We start from the raw sequence: 24,038 nt of genomic DNA on the forward strand, positions 1-24,038 counted from the left end.
GTCATAGCCCCCTAACCTGTCTCCACCCCCCGACCTAATATTAGTAGTGGAATTGTAGGTGCTCTTCTCTGCCTGCTGACAGGAGTTTTCGCGTTGTTCTGTCACCTCCCTGTTCAGAAGCCTTCATGGTCCCCGCTGTCTGCAGCAGCACTGCTGGTAAACACAGTGTGAGCCACAAATACAACTTAAAATTTTCTAAGTAACTTAAAATTAAGTAAAAAAAAAAAGGTGAAATTAAGATATTTCATCTAATATATCCAAATATTATTTCAACATACAATCAGTATAAAATCATGAATGAGGTAATTCCCATAATTTTTCCAGTCTTGAGAATCCAGCACGTCTCACTTTGGACACACTGCAGGCTCTTGGGCTGTGGGATTGGGCAGCACCAGGCCTCGGGGTCACAGCCCAGCCCCCCAGCCTGGGACTTCGTCTCTGTGAGTCCAGGTTCGCAGCTCCAGACGCGATTTCTTGCCCTGCTCAAGTGCTCCGGCCAAAACACGCACACGCACACGCACACGCACTCGCACACACCCACATCCCCGCATCCCCACGTCCCCCCGCACCATGCTGCGCCTTTGTCGGGCTGCCCCGCGCCAGCTTGGGCCCCTGCCTCTCTCAGCCTCCTGCCCCACCTCTACTCAGGAGCTCCCCAGAGGGCCCTGGGGCTTTGCCAAGGGTGGCTTCTCGACATACTCAAACATACACTCTTCAGGTCAAGGCCCCATTGATGCTGGAAAACTCAAGCCCAGCAGGGAAATCCCATTACTCAACATTGAAAACTGAGTAAGATTCTTTACTTTTTGTACTAGACATTTTCTGGAACCAAAAGGTACCCCTATGGTGCAGAAACTGGGCTTCATTCTTTATATTTATTGAATAACATGTTCTAGGTATTTGTTTTTTTAATTTGAAAGGCAGTGTAAAATGCTTTCTGTTCTCTTCCTTTTTGGTTAAACCTAAACCAAATAAGAACCCAGAGCAATTTAAATTCAGTGACTCCTGGCTAGCCTGAGAGTCATGCCCGCCCTGCTCAGGGTCTGAAGTAGGCTTGTGCCCTGTGCCTGAGAAGCTGTGTGCAGTGGCCCTGGCCTTCGCTGGCCTTTGTTGGTGGCACAGAAGACAGACGGCAGCCCCACTTAGGGGTGTGACGCCCTGCGTTGGTGTGTCATCTTGCCTGGTCTGTGCCACCTGCACCCGCTCCTTCTGTGTCTCCAGGATGTCTTGTGCTTGGTCCCCCCTGCTCGCCTGCCATCAGCGCCCTTGGAGTGGTTCCCTCTGTGAGGCTGCTCTTCCCAGCATCCCTCAGCCTGTTGTCTGCTGCCCTTTAACTCTGCTCAGCGAGCCCTCACTGCCAGAGGTAGAGCCTTTCCAGGCCCTCCTGTTTGGGATTGAAATCACTATAATCCCCCTACCCTTTGTCTTTGTTTTGCTCCACAACACTCCTTACCATCAGAGTGTGTCAGTTTGACTAGCTTTTCATCCCGCTTGAACGTAAATTCCATGTGGGAAGGGGTGTCTGTCTGCCAGTGCTGTATCAGTGCCCAACACAGTGTGTGCTCAACAAACAGGGAAAGGAGGAGTGAGTGAGCGCGTGCACTGCGTGTCCCCTGGTGGGTGAGACGACAGTACCTGTCTTCCTATGGAGACGGGCCCTCCTGCCTACATCGCGGATGGAGTTTAATTGTCCCCTTCTCCGCGGGAGGTGATTTGGTGATACCTATACAAATTGTGCATGTGTGTACCTTTTGACCCAGCTGTTCCACTGGGAATTTGTCCTGCAGGTGTAATTGTCCATGTGGGACCTGCGGTGTGCACGAGGCTACCCTTCGCTGCATACATGTCCCTCAGTGGGGGACTTTTGAAATAAACTGCAGTACGTCCGTATGACTGACTACTCTGCAGCTGTAGAAGAGAGTGAGGAACCTGTCTTTGTGGCAGCACAGACAGATGCACACAGTGTGTGGCTGAATGAGAAAGCGGAGGTACAGACGTGCGTGGTCTGCCGTTCGGTGTGAAGAGGGTCCATGTTTGCCTTGTCCGCCAGGAGGACACTCTGGAGAGAGAAGCAAGACGCCAAGCACAGCAACTCAGGACGGGGGTCTGGAGCGGAGGGCGGGTGCGAGCGAGGCTTTCTCCTGCACATCTCTGTATGTGAATGTGCACGTGTTGCCTGTTAAAAACAAGCACTTACATCACAGGGTGGTTTTGAGGATCAAAGGGCACATGTGCAGAGCCTCTTCCTCAGAGCCTGTCACGCGCCCCAGATGCGGGTGGGGCTGGGTACCCCTACGCTGGAGCACACAGTCTGGTAGGGAAAAGCAATGATGCAGAGCAAGGGAGAGCCCCTTTCGCATCACAGTTGCATCTGTGGTGCGTTTATTTTTCTGGTCTGCGGTTTGTTAAACTGGTGTCCCTGACCCCCACGTGCTGAGGTGCAACTATAGCGTCTCCTACTTGGGTGTCCTGGGGGGACACAGAAGGCGGGCTCAAGTTTTGTCTGGAAGTCACATCCACGTGCCTACTTAGAGCAGTCTTGGTGCACCTTTTTAATATGGAATACTGTTTTTAAATGAGCTTTGTCATCCTAGTAATGCATATTTTAATAATGGTGCTACAATTATTTCTCTCCTCGCCTCACATTTGTGGGGTGATACTGTGTTTACCTGACAGTATTGCAGTTTTGAGTTCTAAGAGAATTACTTTTGCTGTGTCTTTTTAAATCAAGAGCAAAATTTTCTCATAACCGTGGTGCTAGAAGTTTTTATGCTCATCCTTAAAATTTTCCACACATGATAGAGTAACAGTGGTGAGATCTTGGAAGAATTGAGGTTAGGTTTGGTTGTGGGGAATGTCAGGTTTGGGAGTGGAGAGCCTCAGTGCCAGGACAAGGACAGCAGCCTGGCTCCCCAGCCGGAGTTACCTTCTGTAGCCGCCTGACGAGGCCACAGGTTGGGGCTGAGCCGGCACCACGCTTGGACACTAGGCTGATCACAGTTTGAAGGCTCAAGAGCGCTGGGGCAGCCTGGACCCGGCGGTCCAGCAAGGTCTGGTGGGGAGGGGTAGTCACCCCACAAGCAAAATTCCTGATCTGTTCCTGTAAGTCACCTCTAACCTCCCAGGGAAGAAACGGCGAAGGTCTCGTGGAAGCCCTGCCAGAGCAGCCCTGGGCTTTCACGGCGTTGGTGTTGGTGTAGGTCGGGTGCCACGTACGGGCAGGTCACCAGGCAGGAGAGGAAGGAGGAGGCAGTGACAATGTAGCTGTGTGCCTGAGGTCGGCTTGCAGCATCTCTGCTAATTTAAGAGGGCCAGCGTGCTGCCCTGTGGCTGAGACACTGCAGAATGACCGTAGTGACACCTGCCGCTCAGTAACCCTTGCTGGACCTGCTGTCCCTGAGCTTCGGGCCCTCGTGCTGTGCAGGATCAGGCCTCCCCACTCCTCCCTGGCTGGGGTCATTGGTTGGCCACCTGCCTTCAGGGGCCTAATTTTCTGCAATAGCTTGCAAGGTTCATTAATCTCTTCTTTGAAAAAACCAAGTGTTTTCATTTTCTATGATTTTCTGTAAAGATGCAGCCCATACAGCAGGCACACAGTGTGGTGCCGACCAGGCAGAAGGCCCTGTGTCCTGAGGGCTTCGCGTCTTTGTGCCCCAGGGCCCCTCTGAGGCGTGAGCTGGGGAATCCCAACCAGGAAGGGGAAGGAGAGCACTGAACTCAGCCCGAGCCGGCCGGCCCCTGAGGCAGCTGGTCCCTGGGGGCGGCCGCAGGGCGTGTCTGGCAGCTGGACTTGCTGGGAACTCCCGGATGGCTTCTGGTGATGGGATTATGGGACCAGGCACCGCGTGGAAGCGCTGTGCCGGGGAGCCCCACAGCCTGGTCCGCAAGCAGGGAGGCTGGCTGGTCGTGCCTTCGGGGAGGCTTCTGCTTTTGCCTTTTGTTCTTTTGGTTTTAAAGACAAGACCCCCAGTCTGTGCCTGTTAACGAAACAGTTGGTCAGTGGACCAGAGCATCCTGGAGCAGAGTGGCAGTGATGAGGCGCATACTCCTGAGTTTTAATCATCTGATTATTTTTTTTCAACACCACATGGTTCCAAAGAAGATTTGGAGGAATTGCTTATAAAGATGCACACAGGACCGTGATGTGAGTGAGGAAGTTGCAGTGCATCAGGGCTGAGGGAGAGCCCAGGAAGTGCGTGTGGCAGCCCTGGATGCCGCTGGCTGCACGTTCACTCCCCACCCGGAGCAGCCAGCGGGGCAGGTGTAGGCATCACGGGATGTGCGGTGACAGTACAGTGCAGAGAACGCGGGAGGCCTAGCTTCCTCAGCTGTGAGGCCCGAGAGTCCCTGGGGGCCTCGGAGAGAGGACGCTCTATAGGCTCAGCAGGGCGCAGACCCAGCCGCTCCTGGCGTAAGACCTGAGAGGCGTCCGCAGGCAGCCCCTCACCAGTGTGTCCCGGCACCTGGTATGGAGCGGGTCGGCTGGGCACATACCAGGCTGTTAACAGGGTTTGTTGAATGACTGACCCGCTCAGTGAAAGCCACTGGCCTGACACCGAGGTGCAGTTCTAGAAAGTAATTCTCTAAGGGGCCAATTGGCTCTCCGCTGGCGTGGCTGCCCTCGGGTAGGACGTGGAGGGCCTGGAAGGATGCGGCTCCTCTTACCGCCAAGTGGACAAGTATTCTTGCTGGAAAAGTAGACCTTTCAAACTTCTCCGTTGTGATAACTTGTTCTCCTTTGTCTTCACAGAGACTAATAGACAAGTCACGAGTAACCTGTGTCAGATGGGTTCCTGGTTCGGAAAGCCTTTTCCTAGTAGCCCATTCGAGTGGGAGCACGTACTTGTATAATGTGGAGCACGCTTGTGGCACCACAGCCCCCCACTACCAGCTCCTGAAGCAGGGAGAGAGCTTTGCCGTGCACACTTGCAAGAGCAAATCCACGAGGAACCCTCTCCTTAAGTGGACGGTGGGCGAGGGGGCCCTCAACGAGTTTGCTTTCTCCCCAGATGGCAAGTTCTTGGCGTGCGTGAGCCAGGACGGCTTCCTGCGGGTGTTCAACTTTGACTCGGTGGAGCTGCACGGCACGATGAAAAGCTACTTTGGCGGCTTGCTGTGTGTGTGCTGGAGCCCGGACGGCAAGTACATCGTGACTGGGGGCGAGGACGACCTGGTGACAGTCTGGTCTTTTGTCGACTGCCGAGTGATAGCTCGAGGCCACGGGCACAAATCCTGGGTCAGCGTCGTGGCGTTTGACCCCTATACCACTAGCGTAGAGGAAAGCGACCCTATGGAGTTCAGTGGCAGTGACGAGGACTTGCAGGACCTTCTTCATTTTGGAAGAGATCGAGCAAACAGTACCCAGTCCCGACTGTCCAAACGGAACTCTACGGAGAGCCGCCCCGTCAGCGTTACGTATCGGTTCGGCTCCGTGGGCCAGGACACACAGCTCTGCTTATGGGACCTTACGGAGGACATCCTTTTCCCTCACCAGCCCCTCTCGAGAGCAAGGACACACACGAACGTCATGCACGCCACGAGCCCTCCTGCCGGAAGCACCGGGAACAGCGTCCCGGCGGCCGGCAACGCGGCGCCGCCGCCGCTGCCGCGCTCCAACAGCCTCCCGCACTCGGCGGGCTCCGGCGCCGGCGGCAAGGGCGGCGTGGCGGACGGGGCCGTCGCTTCCGGGGTCAGCAAGTTCGCAACGCTCTCACTGCACGACCGGAAGGACAGGCACCACGAGAAGGACCACAAGCGCAACCACAGCATGGGGCACATTTCTAGCAAGAGCAGCGACAAGCTGAACCTGGTCACCAAAGCCAGAACGGACCCGGCCAAAACCCTGGGGACGCCTCTGTGTCCCCGAATGGAGGACGTCCCCCTGCTGGAGCCGCTCGTCTGCAAAAAGATAGCTCACGAGAGGCTGACTGTGCTGGTTTTCCTCGAAGACTGTGTAGTCACTGCTTGTCAGGAGGGCTTTGTGTGCACGTGGGGAAGGCCTGGTAAAGTGGTAAGTTTTAACCCTTGATGCTGCACCAGATCGAGAACTTGAATAGGTAGTGATTTTTCCTCGCGGGAGGGGTGGGGTGTACAATGAATGTGAATGACACTCCTTATTCTTAATGTAAATCTAAATGCATCAGAGCCATAATTTTGGATACTGCATGCCATGTAATTCTGAATCATTTGATAATTCACCTTAGAACGTTTAAAAGAATATAATCAAACTAATTGCCAGCCGAGTCAGTCACCCTCCTGGGAGTATATAGAGTCCCAAGGTTAGCGTTCCTGTATTAGCCTATTTCGATTTTAGGGAAATCATGACAGTGTGGGGAAGCTATGACTTTAAAATGCTAAAATTAAAATTTCTGCTTTAACTGGAAAATTTTTGCTTAACTACTCAATTAGAATATTGTACACCTGATCAGAGTGTGTATTCAATACGGACGGCCATTAATTGTCATTTATAGTCCAGTTTTTTATCTTAATCATAAAATGTTTAGGAATCTATGAAATTTAACTTTAGGAACAAAGCATTCAGCAGGGTTGATTGATATTATTTTTACATTGTTCTGGCAATCCACAGAAAGAGAAGAGCCTTAATTTTTAAAACCCATTTTAGTCATTTTATGACAATTAAAATTGTTTAATAAACATCTTTTTTCAAAGAAGCAGTTTGTAGCACTTTGATTGAGATTCTGTGCACTAAATAAAAACCCACGTTTCTCAGAGCCTGGACAGTGACCGTGGCCCGCGGCTGAGGGCGCCAGCAGCCTTGTCAGAAGTGCCTCTTGCCACAGAAGCCAAGGTCTTTTATGTCCCGTGCATTTGCTTACGTTTTTTCCAAGGAGAAGGAGGTTTTGTTTTCTTTTGTTTTTGGTGGGGGTTGGGAGGATTTTTTTTTTCCTTTTTTCTTTTTTCCCCTGTTTTGTTTTTTTGTCTTCTTTCCCCTCCCCGGTCAAGAAAGGCACATGACCATAGGCCCTAGGCAGAGCCCTCAGCTTTCTTTGTGAAGACTTGGGTTTTGTGTCCCCGCGGAGGGAGGGCGCGTGCAGGCCGCCCCGCTCCTTATTGGCTGGTGGTGGCGGGTTCCCTGTCCTCGGGGCTCGCAGCCCGTCCCTCCCAGTAGTGGACTCCCACTCCTTCTGAGCCTCACCAGCTGTGGGAGTAGTTTCTTTCCAGACTTCCGTTCTCACTACGGATAGCATGGCCGTTTGAGCTGTGTCTTTTATGTCAAGGTGATGATGATCTTATTTGCTAACTTATTTTGGTCACTTAGGTTGATTTTTCTGTTGTGCACACCTTTGTTAAGTAAATACAGAGATACTGATTATTTATGCTGGTCTGAGTAGGGAATGGGAGTCAGCGAAGTGCTGACCTGGAGACACTCGTTCCTCTGCGGTGTGAGACTGGCGGGTGAGCAGCAGCTCCGGGTGCTCTTAAAGCAGCCCTCGCAGGACGGCCAGGCTGCTCCCAGCCCGCCCCCCGCCCCACACGTGTCCTGGCTGCATCCTTCACTCTGTGTCCTTCCCACGGTGGCTTCTGTTACCTCTATAGCAGTGTTCTTCCACTTGAGAACCACGGTGGCCTTCCAGGTGCTTGTCGCTTATGCATCACGGTCCATGGGAATGTTAATGTCCTATCTGCCTGTAAGATGCGGTCCTTTGTTCCTAAATGTTAACTAATGTAAGGTAGCAAAGACAGCCATTCTTATGGACTGTTTGAACTTTGGAGGCTAATAAATTGGGCTGTCAGGTGGAGAGATTAGGAACCAACACTCCATGTGCAATTTTATGTACCTACCTAGTTTTAGAAATTCAGTTTCAAATGCTTCTGAGGCATTGAGTATGCAGTTTCAAAATTCAAGACTTTGTATGTGGCCTAAGCAAAGAATGGCTAATCCCAGGTAAGTGGCCTTTATGGGGGAGTGTGTCCTGCACAGCCTTTCAGTTCTGAGCACTTGGCTCCTCGCACTGTGGCAGAAAAGCTGTGCGTGTGGCCTGTGTCACTGACTGGGCTTCTTCTGGTTCCTTCCGCCCTTCAGCATCCTCAGGTGACGGATAAGCTGCCCGGGGGCAGTCTGTTGATGGAAGCAGGGGTATGAGAGGCAAGAGGAGGATGTTAGTGGTCCCCTAAAAAATAAGCTGTTAAATGTGCCCGCAGAAGCCTGTGTGACCATCTCCTCCACCTGCCCCCACCTTTACCCCACCTCCAGTTTTAAAAACCACGGTCACCACACAGTCTGGATTTGGGGCTTGGTCAGTCTTGCTGTTCCGGTTTCTGCTGGTGTTTCCCGGATGTGTCTCTGGCACCTGTGCTGGGGAGGGGCTGCGTGGCTTGGCCCGGGCTGGTTCTGGACGCTGCAGGCGCTGCTGCTTCGTCGGCTTAGCCGCTCTGATGCCTGCCCCCTTTCTTTGACAGCCAGCAGAGCCCTTCTCCTGCAGTCAGGAGGGCAGGATGCAAGGTGTTCTCCAAGACCAGGACTAGAGCTGCCGGCAGCTTGAGAAGAGGGCCCTGGAGAGGGCGGGTGGGCTCTTCCCTTCCTGCCGCGGGTTTGCTTCTGCACAGCGGCTCCTGCAGACCCAGGGCGGAGCAGGGGGCAGGGGGAGCTACGAGAGGTCCCAGTCACAGGTGTGTGGGGCACAGTGGCCACTAAGAGAGATCTGGGGAGTATTTTCGGTGTTTTCTCACCAAACTTTGAGCTTCCTCATTGAAATTTAAGTTTTTCAGCTTAAACATTATCCTGAGCGAGAATCTCTTTTCTAACCAAACCTCGAATAAAACAGCTTTTGGCAAGAAGAGGCTGTTACTACTCTGTCAGCACAACTTTTCTATTGAGCACTGAAACACGTCGATGAAGAGACCAGAAATAAAGTGCTCAGAGTGGCACTCGAACCCTGCTCCCTCCCAGCAGGAGGTAACTCAGCCTGCCCACAGGACAGAAGCTCTTGTCCCTCCGAGGGCACAGGCCTGGCAGTGGCTCTCCACTCTTCTCTGGCTCGCCTCCTTTAACCTTCTGGGAGCTCCAGGAGCGAGACTTGTGCTGACTGCTGATGTGGGCTTCTGAGCCCACTGGCTGCCCCAGCCCTGGCCCTTCTCTGAGCCGCTCCTCTCCTGGGGGGCTAGGGAAGGAAGCCTTTGGAAAACTTTGCTTTCTTTTAAAAGCAAACGTGTAAGAGGGAGTAGGCAGACTCTTTAAAAATAACCAGTAGCTCTGGATTCTAAATTTACTTAAATAATGGTGGAGAATCTTAATTTTGTCTTTTGTGCTGATTGAACCTCCTAGTGTTTTTGAAGTATTTTCCTGTGAGCCATTGACTTGGGGCTAAGGACAAATGCCATACGGTAGAACAGTGGAGGAGTGGAGATACAGAAGTAAGCTCTAACAGGGATTGTTGTCTCAGACATTTGGGAACCACGAGAAACCAAAGGCTGTGAAACGTTATCAGTCTGTATGGTGTGTAGACACGTCCTAGATGGGACTCAGTATTCTGCTCCGCTGTCTGGCTTAGCGGCCAAGTCCTAGCTGGCAGGTAGCCCGGCGGCCACTTCTCCCCGAGTCCGCTACTGCCGGTGGTACATCTTGAACTTTTAAGAACTTGTCAGGTGTTGAGTTTGTGCTGAAGCTGGTGAAGCTGTCATATCAGCTGTCTGCACCGGTGGACAGGGTTCTCATGACCTCTTGCTTGGGAGGGAGATCTTTGCTCTCTTGAGGAAGCTCAAGGTGTGAGGGGGCGAAAGGGTCGGGGAGCACTGGAGAAGGAATCCTTTGGAAACCCCAGATGCCACGTTTTGTGTATCTGACTGTCGGAGGAAGCCCTGCAAGCAGAGTTCGACTGTGGATTTCCTGGGACAGATGCACCGAGCGCAGCACCCCGTGCTGTGCGTGAGGCCGTCGGGGGCTCGGCTCCATGGCCCCGGTGCCGGTCAGAGAGAGCGTCTGGGCTGGGAAAGGGCGGCCAGGGCTCAGCTGGAAAAGCGCTTGTGTTCAGCTGTTCTCTTTGAAGCTCAGAGCCAAGTTCAAACCTGTGCAGAAAAGCCCCTCTGGGCTGGGAGGGGGAAGCTGTCCCACTGGTACTGACTCTGTTCATTGCTGTGTCTGTTACATGAACTCCGTGTCTTGGTTAAATCCTTGTCTCTCCATTTAGAAATGTAAAAGAAAGGTTTTCTGCATTTTTTTATTTCTGTATACCTAAGTTTATTAAAGGTTACTATGTTAGGTGACACTGTATAAAATTGTATGAATATTTACCTTTAGTGAAAATCAAAAGTAAAATTCATATGTATTTCCTTTTTTACATTTTCACCTAATTTCTTGAAAACTTGAATAAATTTCATAAAGAGTCTTCCTAACATGAAATGTTGGTAAATTAAGTTCTTAACTGTTGCAATAATTAATGAAGCTTTAATATCAGTATTGTTACTTTATACTTTAAGAAAATCGTGTGTTTGTTTCACTGCCTTGGTTTTTAGCTGTTCCCTTGTCACTGTCATGGCTAAAGACTTACTACATACTTGATATTCCGAAGAACTTTGGGGTTGTCCTCTGTATACTGACCTTAAATAAACACGTGTGAATGAATTGTAAATGCAGATAATTTTCAATAGTCATTTTCACATCTAAGCTTTAAACAAAATCTCAATGAACCACAAAAGAAAAGCTTTTAAATGCTGTAAAATTGAGGGCCTTGTTAATGTTTACGGAACAGATAGCCCCAGAAACTGCTACCTCTTATTACTGATTCTGAGTTTCTCATAATTAGAAACTTACTAAATGAAATGTTTGCTCTGAGTATGGAAGGTGCTGTCTTCTGTGACCTTCATCTAAGCCAAGCCCAGTCTTGGGGGGTAGGGGGACGGTGGGCTGACTCCTCAGCCGAGCTGGTGAATGTTCTGTCTAAGGCGCATGCCGACGCTCAAGTCGCCGGGGCTGGCGGGCGGCGGTCTCTCCAGCTCCACAGCCAGCTGCTGGGAGGGTGGAGAGGCGGCTCCAGGCTTTCTTCCTTAGCAGCCCCCTTTCCTGGGGAGATGTTGTGTTTTCCTGCTCAGAATCCTGGACAGTTTGCTTGAGGCTCTGTTGTCGCTGTTGGGGTCGTCCTGCCCGCACAGCAGGCCTGGAGGCAGCAGGGCAGTAGGGTGGTCCATGCTGGGGGGGCAGTGGTGTGTGATGTGTGGGCTCCTGCTGTGTGGGCCACGCCCTCCCTCTGAGCAGCACCTTCTATCTCCATCCCCAAGAGCTTCAATAGGTGTGCAGGCCCCCCCTCCCCGGCGCCCTTGTCAGGCCCTGCTGCTCCCCACAAGCGGCCGTGAGCCTGGAGTCCGGGCCTGGGGCTCGGGGCTGGCAAGGCCTCCGGAAGCTTCCTCCCAGCTGCCCGGCCTGCAGGCGGGCCACCTGCCTCAGCGATCTCCAGGGGTGCACGCTGGCGCCTTCCCAGCCGTGCTGCCCTCCCGAGCCTACAGTGCTGAAGGGCGTGGGCTCTTGCCTTTGGCCCGAAGCTCCCAGATACCAGAGCGGAGGGGACGGTCACATGCTCCGCCCTCCAGGTGGCCCGCCAGGATCACTGCCATAGGAGCTGTACGTTTTTCCTTAGCACTGAGTAGATTTTAAGCCCTGAACACTACTAGGTTGGCAGCAAGTTTAGAGACACATGCACACATTTTGATCTTTTAAAAATAACTAGTTTGTACCTTGACAAAATATTGTAAGTCCAGCCTGTTGAAATAGTTGCATCTGGGCCACTGGGTCTCTTGGAAGGAACAAAATGTAGAGGCGCTCAGCCTACCGCCTGTAAGACCGGAGCCTCTGAGCAGCCTTCCATGGGGCCGGCACAGGGAGTGCCCCTGGAGCGACTCAGGCTAGGCTTTAGGAGGACAGAGCGAGGCCCCTCCCCCTGCCCCACAGAGCAGCGAGGATTTCAGAGCCACAGTGGGTCACCCAGGAGTCCTAGGGCCCGTAGGCGATGGAGGGGCCTCTTCCCAACCACGGTTCTCCCAGGAGCCGTTGCCTTTTCCCCAGATGTTTGAAAAGAGCATGATCACTTTTTCTGGGTAGAGTGGTCTCTTTGGAGCAATGTGCCACCATCGGTGTGACCCATTGTTGGGCAGGTCAAGGACAGCAAAGGGGCAGCTGCCCAGTGGAGCCAAGTTCCCAGGCCTATAGCTAACAGTGGGTCTGGGACAGGGAGGGGTCCAGATGCTCAGGGAATGGCCCAAAGGATGTGCTAGGGGAGGGAGCACGTCCCTCTCCTAGCCCCACACCTACTTCCTAAGTCTGACTCAGTGAGTCCAGGGACTCTGGCCTCACGTGCCTTAGAATGAAATGGTAGCTACTCTGTCCGGCTGTTCTTGGTTCTTCTGTACAGCAGTCTGGGTGGCGTGAGTACTGGGATCCTTGGGGACGGGCTACGGAAAATGTATGCATAGCTAGAAACAACGGCCCTGGAGGGGGTTAGCCTGGTGATGTTTCTCATCATGTTTGCACCAGCTCTAGAAAAAGGCATCACTTTACGAATCTTTCCCTCTTAGTCTCAGAGAGGTCATTCGGGGGAGCCTTCCTGGCAGGTGCCTAGAAGCATAGCCTCGGGGATCTGCGCTCTGGGTGCAGGGCACCTTCCCGTGACCTATCTGTGCGCGGTCGTGCTCAGCTCCTCTCGTGGCTCTTTCCTTCACTTTCTACAAGGTCTCAGGAGTTGGTCTGCAGCCAGACCTGTCCCGAGGCCAACACACATGTCACTTTTGTGTGGGGTGAGGGTGACTTTGGGAGAATCAATTGACCAGGCTTTGAGCAGTGCTGGGATGACTTGGTGATCCACATGCAGCCCAAACCCGCCGACCTCTTCGACCTCATCCCCCAGCTGCCCCCTCGAGGTTCTGAGGTCTCAAAGGTTTACGGGTGAGTCCAAGATAACTAGGGGCCCGGCAGAGCTTCAGGACAAGGCTTCTGTCTGATGGGGGCCTCTGGGACCCCCATGTCTTTTCTTGCTTTCAGGGTCTGCAATCTTGGCAACAGCCGTGCACAAAGACACGTTCCTTGGTTGGTTGTAAATTGTTTGTAGCCGAAGTATTGCTTTTCCCTTGTGAAACAATGTTTAATTCTGTTAGCTTAGTATTGTAAATTAGGATCAAACCCAAACTAAGAGCTGGAGAATTTTATCAGTTTCCATATGAGATCTCCAGTAGGAATGAAATGGCAGCTCCGGTGAGAACAGACCAGCTATGAAATGTTAGACCCAGGAGTCGCCACTGTTCCTGTAACAGGCTGCCTTCCTAGGGGGCTGTTAGGACCTTATGCCGACTCTTGGCTGGAGAAATGCAGTGATGCTTGCAAAGCTCTTAATTGCCAGCTGTCTGGTGTCAGGTGGACAGACCGGCAGTTGCCACACTGCCCAGACCGCTGGACACCAGCAAGGTCTCCAAGGCCAGGCGCTGCCCCGCTCCCTTGATCCTGCCGAGGGAAAGGAGGGTGCAGGCGGAGGGGCAGAGGGTCGCCATGCGGGCCGTGGATGGCAGGTCGGGGAGCAGGTCCCCCACGCTGAAAAGCGTGCCCCTAACTGTGCCCCTCCGTTAACGTGTCAGGCTGGGCCTCCCTCGAGAGGAGTCTGAGTCTTTGATGGAGGCCTGTAAGTGTGCGTTTTCCATCTCTCTTGTCATCACCCAGGAACCTTTCAACTAAAGCACAGGCTTATAGAAATAAGGTTACTTTTTACATTTAATTTTCTTTTGAACAGTGATGTTTCCTCTGATGTCTCCACTGTCCATTCTGTCCAGCAAACAGTTCCATCTCCAAGAAGCAGACAGGTGTCAGGTCTCCCTCCCCAGCATACCAAGGCCGGGCAGGCTCCCGGCCCGCGTGCAGAACCCTGCCTGCAGCCATTCCCTGTTTAGTCCTGAGGGGCCCTCTCCTCCCCGGCCCTTCAGAGGCCTCCCCCAGTCCTCTTGTTTCAGACTCTGCCTCACCCACCCCCCACCCCAGGAGCATCCCAAATCTGCACCCACACCCGGTGTCCACCAGGGGCCTGGAGGCCCAGCCCCTGGCCTTGCCCCCACACCACACTTCTCTCCCCGCTCTGGCAGGGGGGCTCCTGGACGGGGCGCCCGGGGTCCTCTTGCGGTTTTCACCCACGACTGCTTCCGGCTCAGGGCCTGAGGGGCAGGACCCTGGGCGTAATGCTGCACAGTGTCCTTTCTAAAGTCATTGTCCCTCGGGGTTGGCATCAAAAGGGCTGGCCTGTTCACCCTGTCCACTTGGTGGTTTAGGTGGGTGTGGACCGCAGGAGCTGGAGGGTCTGAGGGCGGCTGCTTGCTGAGATGACCATCAGGGTCTCTTTCAAACATCCTGGCGGACTGTTGTCGGCTCCCCGCGGCCACCACAGCTGGATTAGGGCTTTAGCCAGCGCAACCTGGAGACTGAGTGCTTTCACTCTGGCTAGGAGAGCCTCCTGCAGCCCCTGAAGGCAGGGTGGCTTTCCAGTGGTGTCCCCACTGACCTCAGGACCCAGGAAGCCGGTGCCCTGCTCCTCTGTACCTCAGCTCCCTTCCTCCCTCGGAACTGCACAGAAAGGCGCCTAGGCCTCCAGCCCCTCACACTCAGAACTGGACAAAGCCTAAGGCCGGGGAGGGGCTGGGCCAGGGTGGCCAGACCCCACTGCCCGCCTGGCAGTCACGAGCCACCTGGGGCCCCTGGACACTGGACGGGCGGGGCTGGTCCCAACCAGCCTCCAAGGCTTCTTGTATCATTAGTAGTTCTCACATTGAGTACATGTTGAAATGATAATATGGGATATACTGGGTTAAATATTTAAATTCATTTGACCTGTTTTTAATTGTCAGATATGCCACTAGTTTTAAATTTCACGTGTGGCTGGCGTATCCTTGTGCTAGCAACGCTGGTCTGGAGATGCCACCTGCCCCAGTGGGACAGGTGTCCTCAGCACGAACATCACCCGCCAGCACGAACATCACCCACAGTCGGCGGGGGCTGGGAAAGGGGGTGCAGGCCCTGTAGGTTGAGAGGCCTGGGGTGGGGGCCTCTGCATCTCTGTCCCCCTTTGCAGGGAGGAGCAGTTTGGGGAGAATGAGGACCTCTGCCTTGTGTAGATTTGACAGTTCCTGGACATCCCGTGGCTCCCGGAATCCACTTTCCTGACTCTGAATTGCCTTAGACCCTGAGGAGGTGTATCTGATTGTGACACAGGTGACTCCACTCCAGACTGCCCACCAGGGACAGGGAGCCGGCCCTCGCGGCTTCTCTCTGCAGCCCTTGAGGAGCGTTTCTCCTCTCTTGGCCAAAGGCTGCCCCCATCACTGAGGCAGTAAGACAGCTGTCCTTCCCTCTGTGCGCCGGGCCGAGGTGGGCGGTCTCCCCCTGGTTGGGTGGGCCAGAGCTTTCCCTCCGCTGTCTGGATTTCACCCGGCTGTGTTGAAGGGTCTGCCCTCGCCGTGAGGTCGGACAGGGTTGTGTCCCCTCCAGGAGTGGGTCCTGGATCCCAGAGAAGAGCTTCTGTCAATTCTGAGCGGGGGCAGGTTGCTAAATTCCATCAGCTCTTTGCTTCCTGACCTTGTCCAGATGAACAGATTTCGGGTTTGAGGTGAGAAACTGGAGATAAAATGACTTGCAGCAGGACCATGTGTTTCCCAGCTCCTCTCCAGCGAGGTGCAGGCGAAGCTGAAGATCAGTTTCAGGTGGTCACCCTCATCTGTGTCGGCACGATTCCGCTATGTGAGCAGGTGGCCACCTTGCTTACATAGCGCTAACCAAGTGCAGCGTGTTTCAGGACAGCTAAGGATGCTTGTGTCAAAACTGAAAATCTATAGCTGCAGTGTTGCACTATTGTAACCTTAAAATTCTTAGTAAATGAATGAGGCCAAACTCTGATGGCATCTCAGTAAATGCAAAGAAAGCTAGCGCTCTTTGCTGTGTAAGAGGTTTATCTTAAGCTCACGCCTGTATTGCAAGAAATCAGTGAGAGCCTGTGGCCTCTCAGTAGGACCCACCCTGAAGGGACAGACACCACCTCTTACTGGTGCAGAGAGTCCCCAAGTCCACCAGGCCAAGTGGCAGGACTGGGCTTTGTCCCAGGTCCTCCTTGCTCTACCTGCTGGGCCCTGTATGCCGGCGCTACAGCCAGAGGGGCCCCACCAGCACACCACCATCAGAGAAAGCCATGCCTTTAGGAAGTGCCAAGAGACTCCCTCCTTGGAGGCCCACCCTGGCTCCAGGGGACTGGGCGCACAGCCCTCGGAGGCGGCAGTGAACAGCCCCCCACGGGGTGCCGCTCACCTTTGGGCCAGTGATGCTCCAAAGAATCTCGGCCCTGAGACCTTCTCCCCTAGGCCAGCCCTGCCCCAAGCCTTGCCCCAAGCAGGAGGCCGAGCTCAGTGGATGCTGAGCTCAGCAGATTCCGATGAGGTGGGGATCAAGTAGATGGAAATGGAGGGGTTGTTAAAACCTTGGCTTCCAAACCATCAGAAACCTAACCGTGACCATGTGAAACTCCTGGAAGAGTAAGAATGACTGTGACTTTCTTCGTTGCCCCGTGTTTTGCTGGGTTAATGTAAACTGCTTTGTTTGCAGGGTTTACTGTCATCCCCAAACCAGGCCAGTTCTCCAGGTGGGACTGTAGTGTAGCAAGCCCACTTCTGCTGGAACAGTCTCGCCCGACTGGGTCCTGAGGGAGCGATGCGGACATCGGAGTCCAGAGCCCACCTCAGCCCGGCGTCCGGCGGCGCGGGAGGCAGTCGCGGCCGGAGGGAGCAGACGTCGCAGGGGCAAGAGTGGGCGAGAAGCGCGGGGCAGGGGCCTGTTCAGTTCACCCAAAGATGTTTCATTTTTAAATCATTCTTTTGGGGCTGCAGTAAAAAATAAGAAATGAGATTTTCTTGCTTTTTACTCTAAAAGTCAATGTAATTAAAACCTCATATATATATAAATATATACATATATACATAGTGTAAAATAAAATGTTTCTTGGACAAGAAATCCCCTTAAATCCAACTATTATCAACAGCACTTCACTCTGTTTTTGCACTGATCTTTTTAATACCTTAGGTGGTCGGAAGACAACCTGAAATGCACTCAGAGAGAAAGTTGTTACTTTCTGGCTTAAACATGTGATTCAGGAAGACCAATGCTGCAATCAAAGATTTTTAAAAAACTGTTTGCCCTTAAACTAGTTTAATGTTGTTAAAAAATTTCTTTGAACTTGGGTGTAATGGACCTCCAAGGTGTGGAGTGAAGGTGCCCTTTTAATCTGTTACCATTTATTTTAATACTGTTGTTCCAATGCAGTCACCTGTGTATTGTATTATATACAATGTCATTCTGCGATAGGGGAGACGGTCACTTCGGTGGTAATTTTCATCATCTAAAAGTGGTATTTCTAATTCACAAAAATATTAAAACTATCTTGAATATACCATTTGCTTATCTTCTGTTAAATTGGCTCAGTTTTTCACGTGTTTTTTGCTGAACTGAATGTTTAACGCCATGCCCCTCACAGCCCTCTGCATCGGTCAGCCCGATTTGAGATGGGCTCATGGGGAGAGTCTCTGGTTCTCCAGACCCTCCATGCGGCCTCCCTCATCTTGGGCCTTTGTGGCAGCTGCTCCGTGTGCACAGACCCAGTGTCAGCCAGCCGTCTCCCTGTGGCTTCAAGTCCACGAGGCCGTCTTTCGTCATGGAAATCCTGTGATCACATGTACCTCTGGGGTGAGTACGAACAAGCTTTGCTAGCTGCGCAGTGACATTACAAGGGGCTTTTATGTGGTTGAAACCAGCTCGAAGCAGCTCGGAGCAGGGGTCTTGCCCACACCTCATGGTAGACGCCCACAGGTTACTAGGATCTAACTGTGTGTAGCTGCTGCCAGGCAGAGGAACTTAGTTTAAAAGATATACAGCTGGCCCCTGTGAAGGCCTTTTTATGGTGTGACTAAACCACGAAGTGCCTAGAACACATTTCTCTAAGTGATCCCACTTAGCGCTCGCACGGTGGGCTCCTGGGCCCTCTGCGGAGGTGGATGGGCCCGTCCCGCCCCATTGCCACTGCCACACAGGGGCAGCCCTGAAGACCCCCCCAGGGGCTTGGATGGGCTTCAGAGGAAGCTGTTTCCCACTCCTCTCCGGGGGGCACCCAGCTCCGACAGGCCCACCCCCCTTCCCGTCCGCCTTGTTTCTGGTCCTGAATCTGCCCTGCCTGGGCTCCTCTGCCCCCACAGGGCCCACATCCCCGGAACCCCGCTCCCCGCACCACTGAGATGCTGCAGCCGCCCCGCCCGAGGGGGCCCATCCTTCTCTCAGTGCTGCCCTCCCCTCACTCCTGGTTCTCCCTGGCTGTCAGGTGGGCCCGAGGCGGCGGTCACCGGAGAGTGTGTGGAAGGGGGGCACAGATCTTTGTTGTTTTTTGGTTTTTAGTAGTTGTATTTCTTTTTTGTTTGTGCCCAACAGAGGCCTGAGGACTGAACCCAGGCCCTGGTGCATGCCAAGCACACACTGTACCACTGAGCTGCACCCCCCGCCCCACAGATCTGCCTTACAAAGGGAACAGGAAGGCAAAAACTCACCTGGGAGGTTTGTAAGTTTGCGAAGACGAGAAGGAACATCCACTTACAGCTTACATTCCCAGACAAATGGGGGCTTCGATGGCTGTCCCCTCGGCCCCATCCCCTCACCCCCACGGGGAAACCCCTTGTCATTGGCACCTCTGAACCCAAACGGGCACACCCACAGGCCAGCGGGGAGCAGGGCTCTCTACTCGCGGGAGGCGGCGCCTGGCTCCATCCTTCCCGCCCAGGGGGCACTGAGCCCTGAGGACACCAGGCCCAAGCCTGTGCTCCTTCCTCAGTGGTTTTGCAAGCAACACAGAACGAAGCCACACCAAAGTCTTCCTAACAAAATCAATTTCCCCGCTAAGCTCACGAAAGTAAAATAAAGGAATGGATAGTCAGGACACATGTAACTCAGAAAATATTAAAATGAAATACTGTAAGGATAGCTAATTTTTTAATAAGAATCGGGGGTCTTTAAGGGTACAGCCCGCGAGCTGAAGCCTGCTCAGCACCACTGGTGGTGTGCTGAAGACGGCCCGCGGGGCCCGCGGTGAAACCGAGCCTAAACAATACACAATAAAGTATAATTTCTGTTTTGATTAATACAAAAAATTACAAAGTAGTCCCTGCCCCAAATTCTTACGTTACGAAAACGAAATAAAACCCTAAAATGAGGTGGTTATACACTGTATTAGACTCGGACGGCCGTACAGCTGCCTTCAGGATGCCGGCAGCCGGCTCCGAGCTGAGTGGGCGGCGCTGGCCAGCAGGCGGGCTCTCCAGGTGCCAGGCCCCTCCCTGCAGTTGGGCGGGGCCACACCTGGACCCGCCCTCCGGGCAGGTATGCACGCGTGCTGGTCAGTAGCCTCCGCCCCTCCGGTCTATCGTGGGCAGGCGACACTGTTTCAAGGTCGGCTTGATGTCCTTCTGTGCGTCTGTCTGTTAAAGAAAGTGACAGGCACTCAGTAGGGCCAGGATGGGTGCTGCAGTGGCCAGGGGAAGCCGGGGGGAAGCCTACCTTCTGGTTTGCACCAACACACTTCAGGGGTCTCAGCAATGGGACTCTGCCGTTTGCCCCTGGGGCCAGCACTGACTGTAGCGCCGGGCTGGAGTACGAGGACAGTTTGGTCACTCCCGCCAGCTTAAGTTTGGGCAGTTCCATCAGGTAGGCCGGTCCTGGTCTCCTAGGATGGTCCTCCTCTTGCTTTAGGGGTTGTTTCTTGAAACAAAACAAAGGCCAGTTGAAAAGAAGATGATTCCCCGCTCATGGGAATTAGGAAAAACAAGAGCAGCTCTTTCGTAGTACCTTTGCCAACACAATTTCCTGACCGTGAGGTGTGACCACAAGGTGACTGGAACACACACACCAGGTCCCAGCCACCCACAAGTGAGGCGGCCATTCACTAGGCCAGGCCCTGGACTAATATCGGGGGAGGCCGAGCTGTGCCGTGCGTGCAGCTCTGCAAGGGCCGAGGCCCCGGTGACGCCGCCTACTCTAATTCCTGGAGGGTGGCCAGAGCGGCTGCGGCCGCTTCTCTGTGGCCAGTGAGTTAAGGATGGATTTCACACCTTTCAATAGTTGGGAAATTTTCCTGGCATGTGAAAACTACATGAAATTCAAATTTTAGGGCCCACAGTTTTACTGAAATCCACCCCCACCATTTGTTTACATATCATCCATGGCACCACAAGCCAAAACAAGTGAGCAGTTGAGACAGAGACTCGGGCCTGCAAGGCCTAAACCTCGGCCAAGTGGGCCTCGCAGACCAGCCTGGGCCTCGTCTCCGCCTGCAGGGGGCGCCTTTAGTGGATGGAAGCGGGAGAGACTAGGCACCTGCCCAGGAGGGAGGGGAGGCCCCGCAGGGGCGGCAGTCAGGGGGCAAAGATGCGCGAGGCTCAGGCTGGAGGTGGGGTGGAGTCCGTCCAGGGTTCAGGGCCCTGAGCATCTGAAGGACAGATGGCAGCACAGGGAGAAAAGCAGGTTCAGGGGGAGCGGAGCCTGGGTTTGAACACGTTTGCCTCCTGGACTCCCAAACAGAGCTGGAAAGCAGCGGGCTGGACACGGAGGGCCTGGGTTTCTGCAAAACAACCTGCCTGCAAGTGCATCTGGGCCCTCAGCCCTCAGCCCAAAGCCACAGCCGCTCAGCGTCAGGCTGAGTGGTAACTGATGGAAGGGCACAGCTGCCAGTCTGGAGCCAGCTCACACCTGGAAAACTGGGGGGACTGAGCAAATGGGGGCCACACAGTATCTGAAAAGAACACTCTGGTTTCTAAACCAGAAAGTGTGCAAAATGACCCTCCGTGATGGTCAGCGTGCCCCTCTGGAGTCTGCTGCTCTCACAGGGGCTCAATGGCCAAGTGGGAACGGTCACCTAGGCCAGAGTTAGACTCTCTGTGGCCCTCCTTGGGCTGGTCTGAGGGCACAAGGAGGGGACACGTGCACTGCTTTGGCTCAGACCCTGGCCCTGTGTGAAGAGCCCCACCTGGGGATGCGGTCAGTCTCAGCCAGAGTGGCAGGAAGGGCGGGCGCAGTTGCAGCCGGGCTGCCTGTGTCCCAGCACGGGGAGATGCTGTCTGGAGGGGTGGCAGGTCGCTGACAGACGCGGCAGCCCAGCCAGCCACGCCCTTCACGGGTGGCGTCGGCCTGAGAGACACAGGCCCGAGGGCACCAGCCCGGGCTCGGCTCACCGACACTCTCAGTACCTGCTTTCGGCCCTCCTTGGCAGTTAGCCAGGTGCTGCTGAGCAGTTCCGGGGCCACGGGGTGCTGTGGAAGGAAAGTTGTGGCTTTCCTCCAGTGGCTGGCCAGAGCCTGCTTCTCGGTGGCCCTGCAGGGAGGGTAGAGAGGAGGGGGCGCCTGCCCTCAGAACCCCCCGACCTGCAGCCTGTCTGCCTTCTTTGTCTCCAAATCGGTGAGCGCCTTGTCGCTGCCTCCCCTCCCCCACGTGCGCTGCCCGAGGAGCCCTTTCCCTCTCCTGCTTCTGCCTGTCTCGGGGCCGGGAGCGGAGGGGTCCACCCCCCGAGACACTCAAGGTTTGGGGAAGATGAACCCCCTTGTCACACGTGCCCCAGTGGACACGGGTGTGGACTCGCATGCCCTCTGGTGCCAGGTGCCACCCAGGCACCCTCAGACCTCATGGCGCGTTCACCGTTTACCCGGACGTGCGCGAGATGACTCGTGAGTCTGAACAACTTAGCCTTGGCATGGATGAGAAAGCAGCTACAGAGCCCCCCTTCCGCCCCCTGCGCAGCCACTGACAGCCTCCTTTCTGGAGACTACACCAGAAGGGGCAGGCTGGGGGCCCCCTGAGGTGCTGGCACGGCTCCTGGGACCCACCTGCCCCACCACGGGCCCCGCGGGGCCCCGCCAGCACGCCCACCTCTGCTGGTGGAAGTAGGGGTGCTGCAGGGCCTGGTGGGCGGTGATTCTCTCGTCTGGGTCATAGGCCACCATGGCGTGCAGGAGGGACAGGCATTGTGGAGACAAGCTGGCTGTCAGGAGAGGTATTCCTGATCCCTTTTTAAAAGGAAAATCGAAACTCATAGCTCTCGACCTGTATTAAAAGCCCAACGACAATAAACGATCACACCATCACTGGAGCTCGTGGCGGGTCCATCATCGCGCCTCTGTGGGGCCTGCACTGAAGGCAATGGTTAACGGTCACAAAGGGGGGGGGACTGGACAGCGTTCCAAATCCAGAGAATGCAAGGGTGGACCGACACGGACACTGTGGGCTCTGGGCCACAGTGACGTGCCAGTGCAGGCGGACCCCAGCAGATGTGCCCCAGGGCCCGCGCTGACGGCACGGAGGCCGCGCGCTGTGAGGGAGGCCAGGGGGCACACGCGAGACTTCTGTACCTTCCACTCAGGTGTTCTGTGAACCTCAAGCTGCTCTAAAAAATGAAGTCTATTTTTAAAAAAAGGTGGGGGAGGCCATGAAATCTGTTATGCTGTAAAATGTAAGAAAACTACTTTTCTTCAAAAAGACTAATCTCTCACTCCCACCAGAAAAGCATAAAATAAAGTTTAAAAAAGAAAAGAGTCCAAAATAGTTGTCATCTCTTTACTCCCCTCACAGGGCCCTCCCTTGGAAGCCCCCAGCCCCCGAGTCCCCGTCCAGCTGACGGAGTGGCCACAGGGCTGGGTGGCAGCTACACTGGGCCCTTGCGTGCAGCCCATGTTTGACGACCTTTCTCACCCAGAGGCCTCTATATCCTAGTAAGTGTTCAGGGGACAAGACCTGACTGTCCGGCCCTCAGAGGGGCTGTGAGGAGGCTCTGCCTGGGCAGCCGTGCTGGGGCCAGTGGTGCCCAGCAGGCGCACAGGAGGCTGTGGGGTGAAGTACCCTGGCCTGGCAGGGTGAGTCCCGGGGGACTCCTGGGAGCAGGTGCACTTACTGCTTGAACTTGGCAAGGGTCTTCTCAGTAGGCGTGCCGATGATGTCGTGGATTCTGGAGATCTGGTCCAGCTCATTGGCTCCAGGGAAGAGGGGCTGCAGGCTGGGCAGGTGCAACCAGGGGCTGGGGTCAGGGCAGCAGCCCAGGTGGAACCCGGGGTGCCAGCCTTCCCCGCATGGTGACTTCCATCCCCCTGGGGCGTAGGCCTTCCTCCATCTCCTGTTCCAGACAGAGACAGAGCCCTCTGCCCGCACAGCCCGGGTCTCTGCCGGCTGCGAGATGTAACCACCAAGGGTCTTCCCACAGCCCAGGAGAGTTTCACTGGCAAAAACTCAGGCTGGGCCAGGGCAAGTTTTGCTGCCAATTGAGTTCCAAGGAACATTTTGGGTTTGGAGTTTTTCAAGGATTGTGGAATTGTGGATGAAAGACTTCAGACCTGTAACATACTACATGCCACAAAGGAGGGTTTAAAAATCTGGCTCTGACAGTAAGACTAGCTTCTAGCCAAGAGAACAGCAGCATCTCATGGCTCTAGGGGAAGAAGAGAAAACGCAGGCGAGCAGGTACCAGATCCCAGTGGGGGAGGCTGAGCAGCAAAGCACAGCTCCCTGGGGTCACCGCTGGCAGCTAGACTCAGACCAGGTCGTCGTGCACTTAACGCTTAAGCCCTTTAACACCCTCGACTGACTCCCAGGGCTTCAGCGCAAGAAGAGACTGTCTGCTGGTACTTCAGCGGCAGTGAAAGCGTCACTCTCCTTTCACCTATCAGTACAAATGACCCAGAATCAGAAGGTGGGCCCTGAAGGACAAGGGGTCAGCAGAGCAGGCAGGAGCAGGCGGCCTGGGTGCTGCCTGTGCTGGGCTCTGCGTTCTGCTGAGCATCACCCTGACATTAAATTCACCCACCTCTTCATGATCCACTTCCTCCTTGGGTTTCTCCAACCCAGTACCCTCCGCCTGGGAGAAGAGCAGGCCCTCCTCCCCTCCCCCGGCCTCTGCTCCATCCAGAGGCTGCAGGGGAGGACACTCAGGGTCAGGACTCACTGGACTCCAGCCCGTCCTCACACCTGGGAGGGCTGCGCCGCTGAGGGCAGACCT

At 54.5% G+C, this 24,038-nt stretch overlaps 2 protein-coding genes across 27 annotated transcripts in view; one reads left to right on the forward strand and one right to left on the reverse strand.

Annotated features, from left to right (window-relative positions):
- The window catches only part of WDR20 (WD repeat domain 20), a 59,675-nt gene extending 42,804 nt beyond the window's left edge, over positions 1 to 16,871 (forward strand). For 6 of the 16 annotated variants that reach the window (XM_072963730.1, XM_072963727.1, XM_072963732.1 and 3 more), the window contains 2 exons: positions 4,751 to 6,010; positions 16,574 to 16,871. In XM_072963730.1, the coding sequence (XP_072819831.1) occupies positions 4,751 to 6,010; positions 16,574 to 16,627 (1,314 nt within the window). In that variant the 3' untranslated portion in view covers positions 16,628 to 16,871. Of the gene's footprint in view, positions 1 to 4,750; positions 6,672 to 8,421; positions 10,590 to 15,053; positions 15,392 to 16,573 lie in introns of those variants that run through there. The other 10 variants (XR_012073821.1, XM_072963738.1, XM_072963737.1 and 7 more) reach the window with 5 other exon arrangements.
- A 2,104-nt stretch (positions 16,872 to 18,975) lies between these two features.
- Positions 18,976 to 24,038, reverse strand: part of MOK (MOK protein kinase) — a 44,359-nt gene continuing 39,296 nt past the window's right edge. For 6 of the 11 annotated variants that reach the window (XM_072963744.1, XM_072963743.1, XM_072963752.1 and 3 more), the window contains 5 exons: positions 22,941 to 23,159; positions 21,923 to 22,096; positions 21,247 to 21,370; positions 19,562 to 19,762; positions 18,976 to 19,482 (listed from right to left, as the gene is read on the reverse strand). In XM_072963744.1, the coding sequence (XP_072819845.1) occupies positions 19,402 to 19,482; positions 19,562 to 19,762; positions 21,247 to 21,370; positions 21,923 to 22,096; positions 22,941 to 23,159 (799 nt within the window). In that variant the 3' untranslated portion in view covers positions 18,976 to 19,401. The remainder of the gene's footprint in view (positions 19,483 to 19,561; positions 19,763 to 21,246; positions 21,371 to 21,922; positions 22,097 to 22,940; positions 23,160 to 24,038) is intronic. The other 5 variants (XM_072963749.1, XM_072963747.1, XM_072963748.1 and 2 more) reach the window with 1 other exon arrangement.

Source organism: Vicugna pacos, chromosome 6 (genome assembly GCF_048564905.1).
Source record: "Vicugna pacos chromosome 6, VicPac4, whole genome shotgun sequence".
Taxonomy (NCBI): domain Eukaryota; kingdom Metazoa; phylum Chordata; class Mammalia; order Artiodactyla; family Camelidae; genus Vicugna; species Vicugna pacos.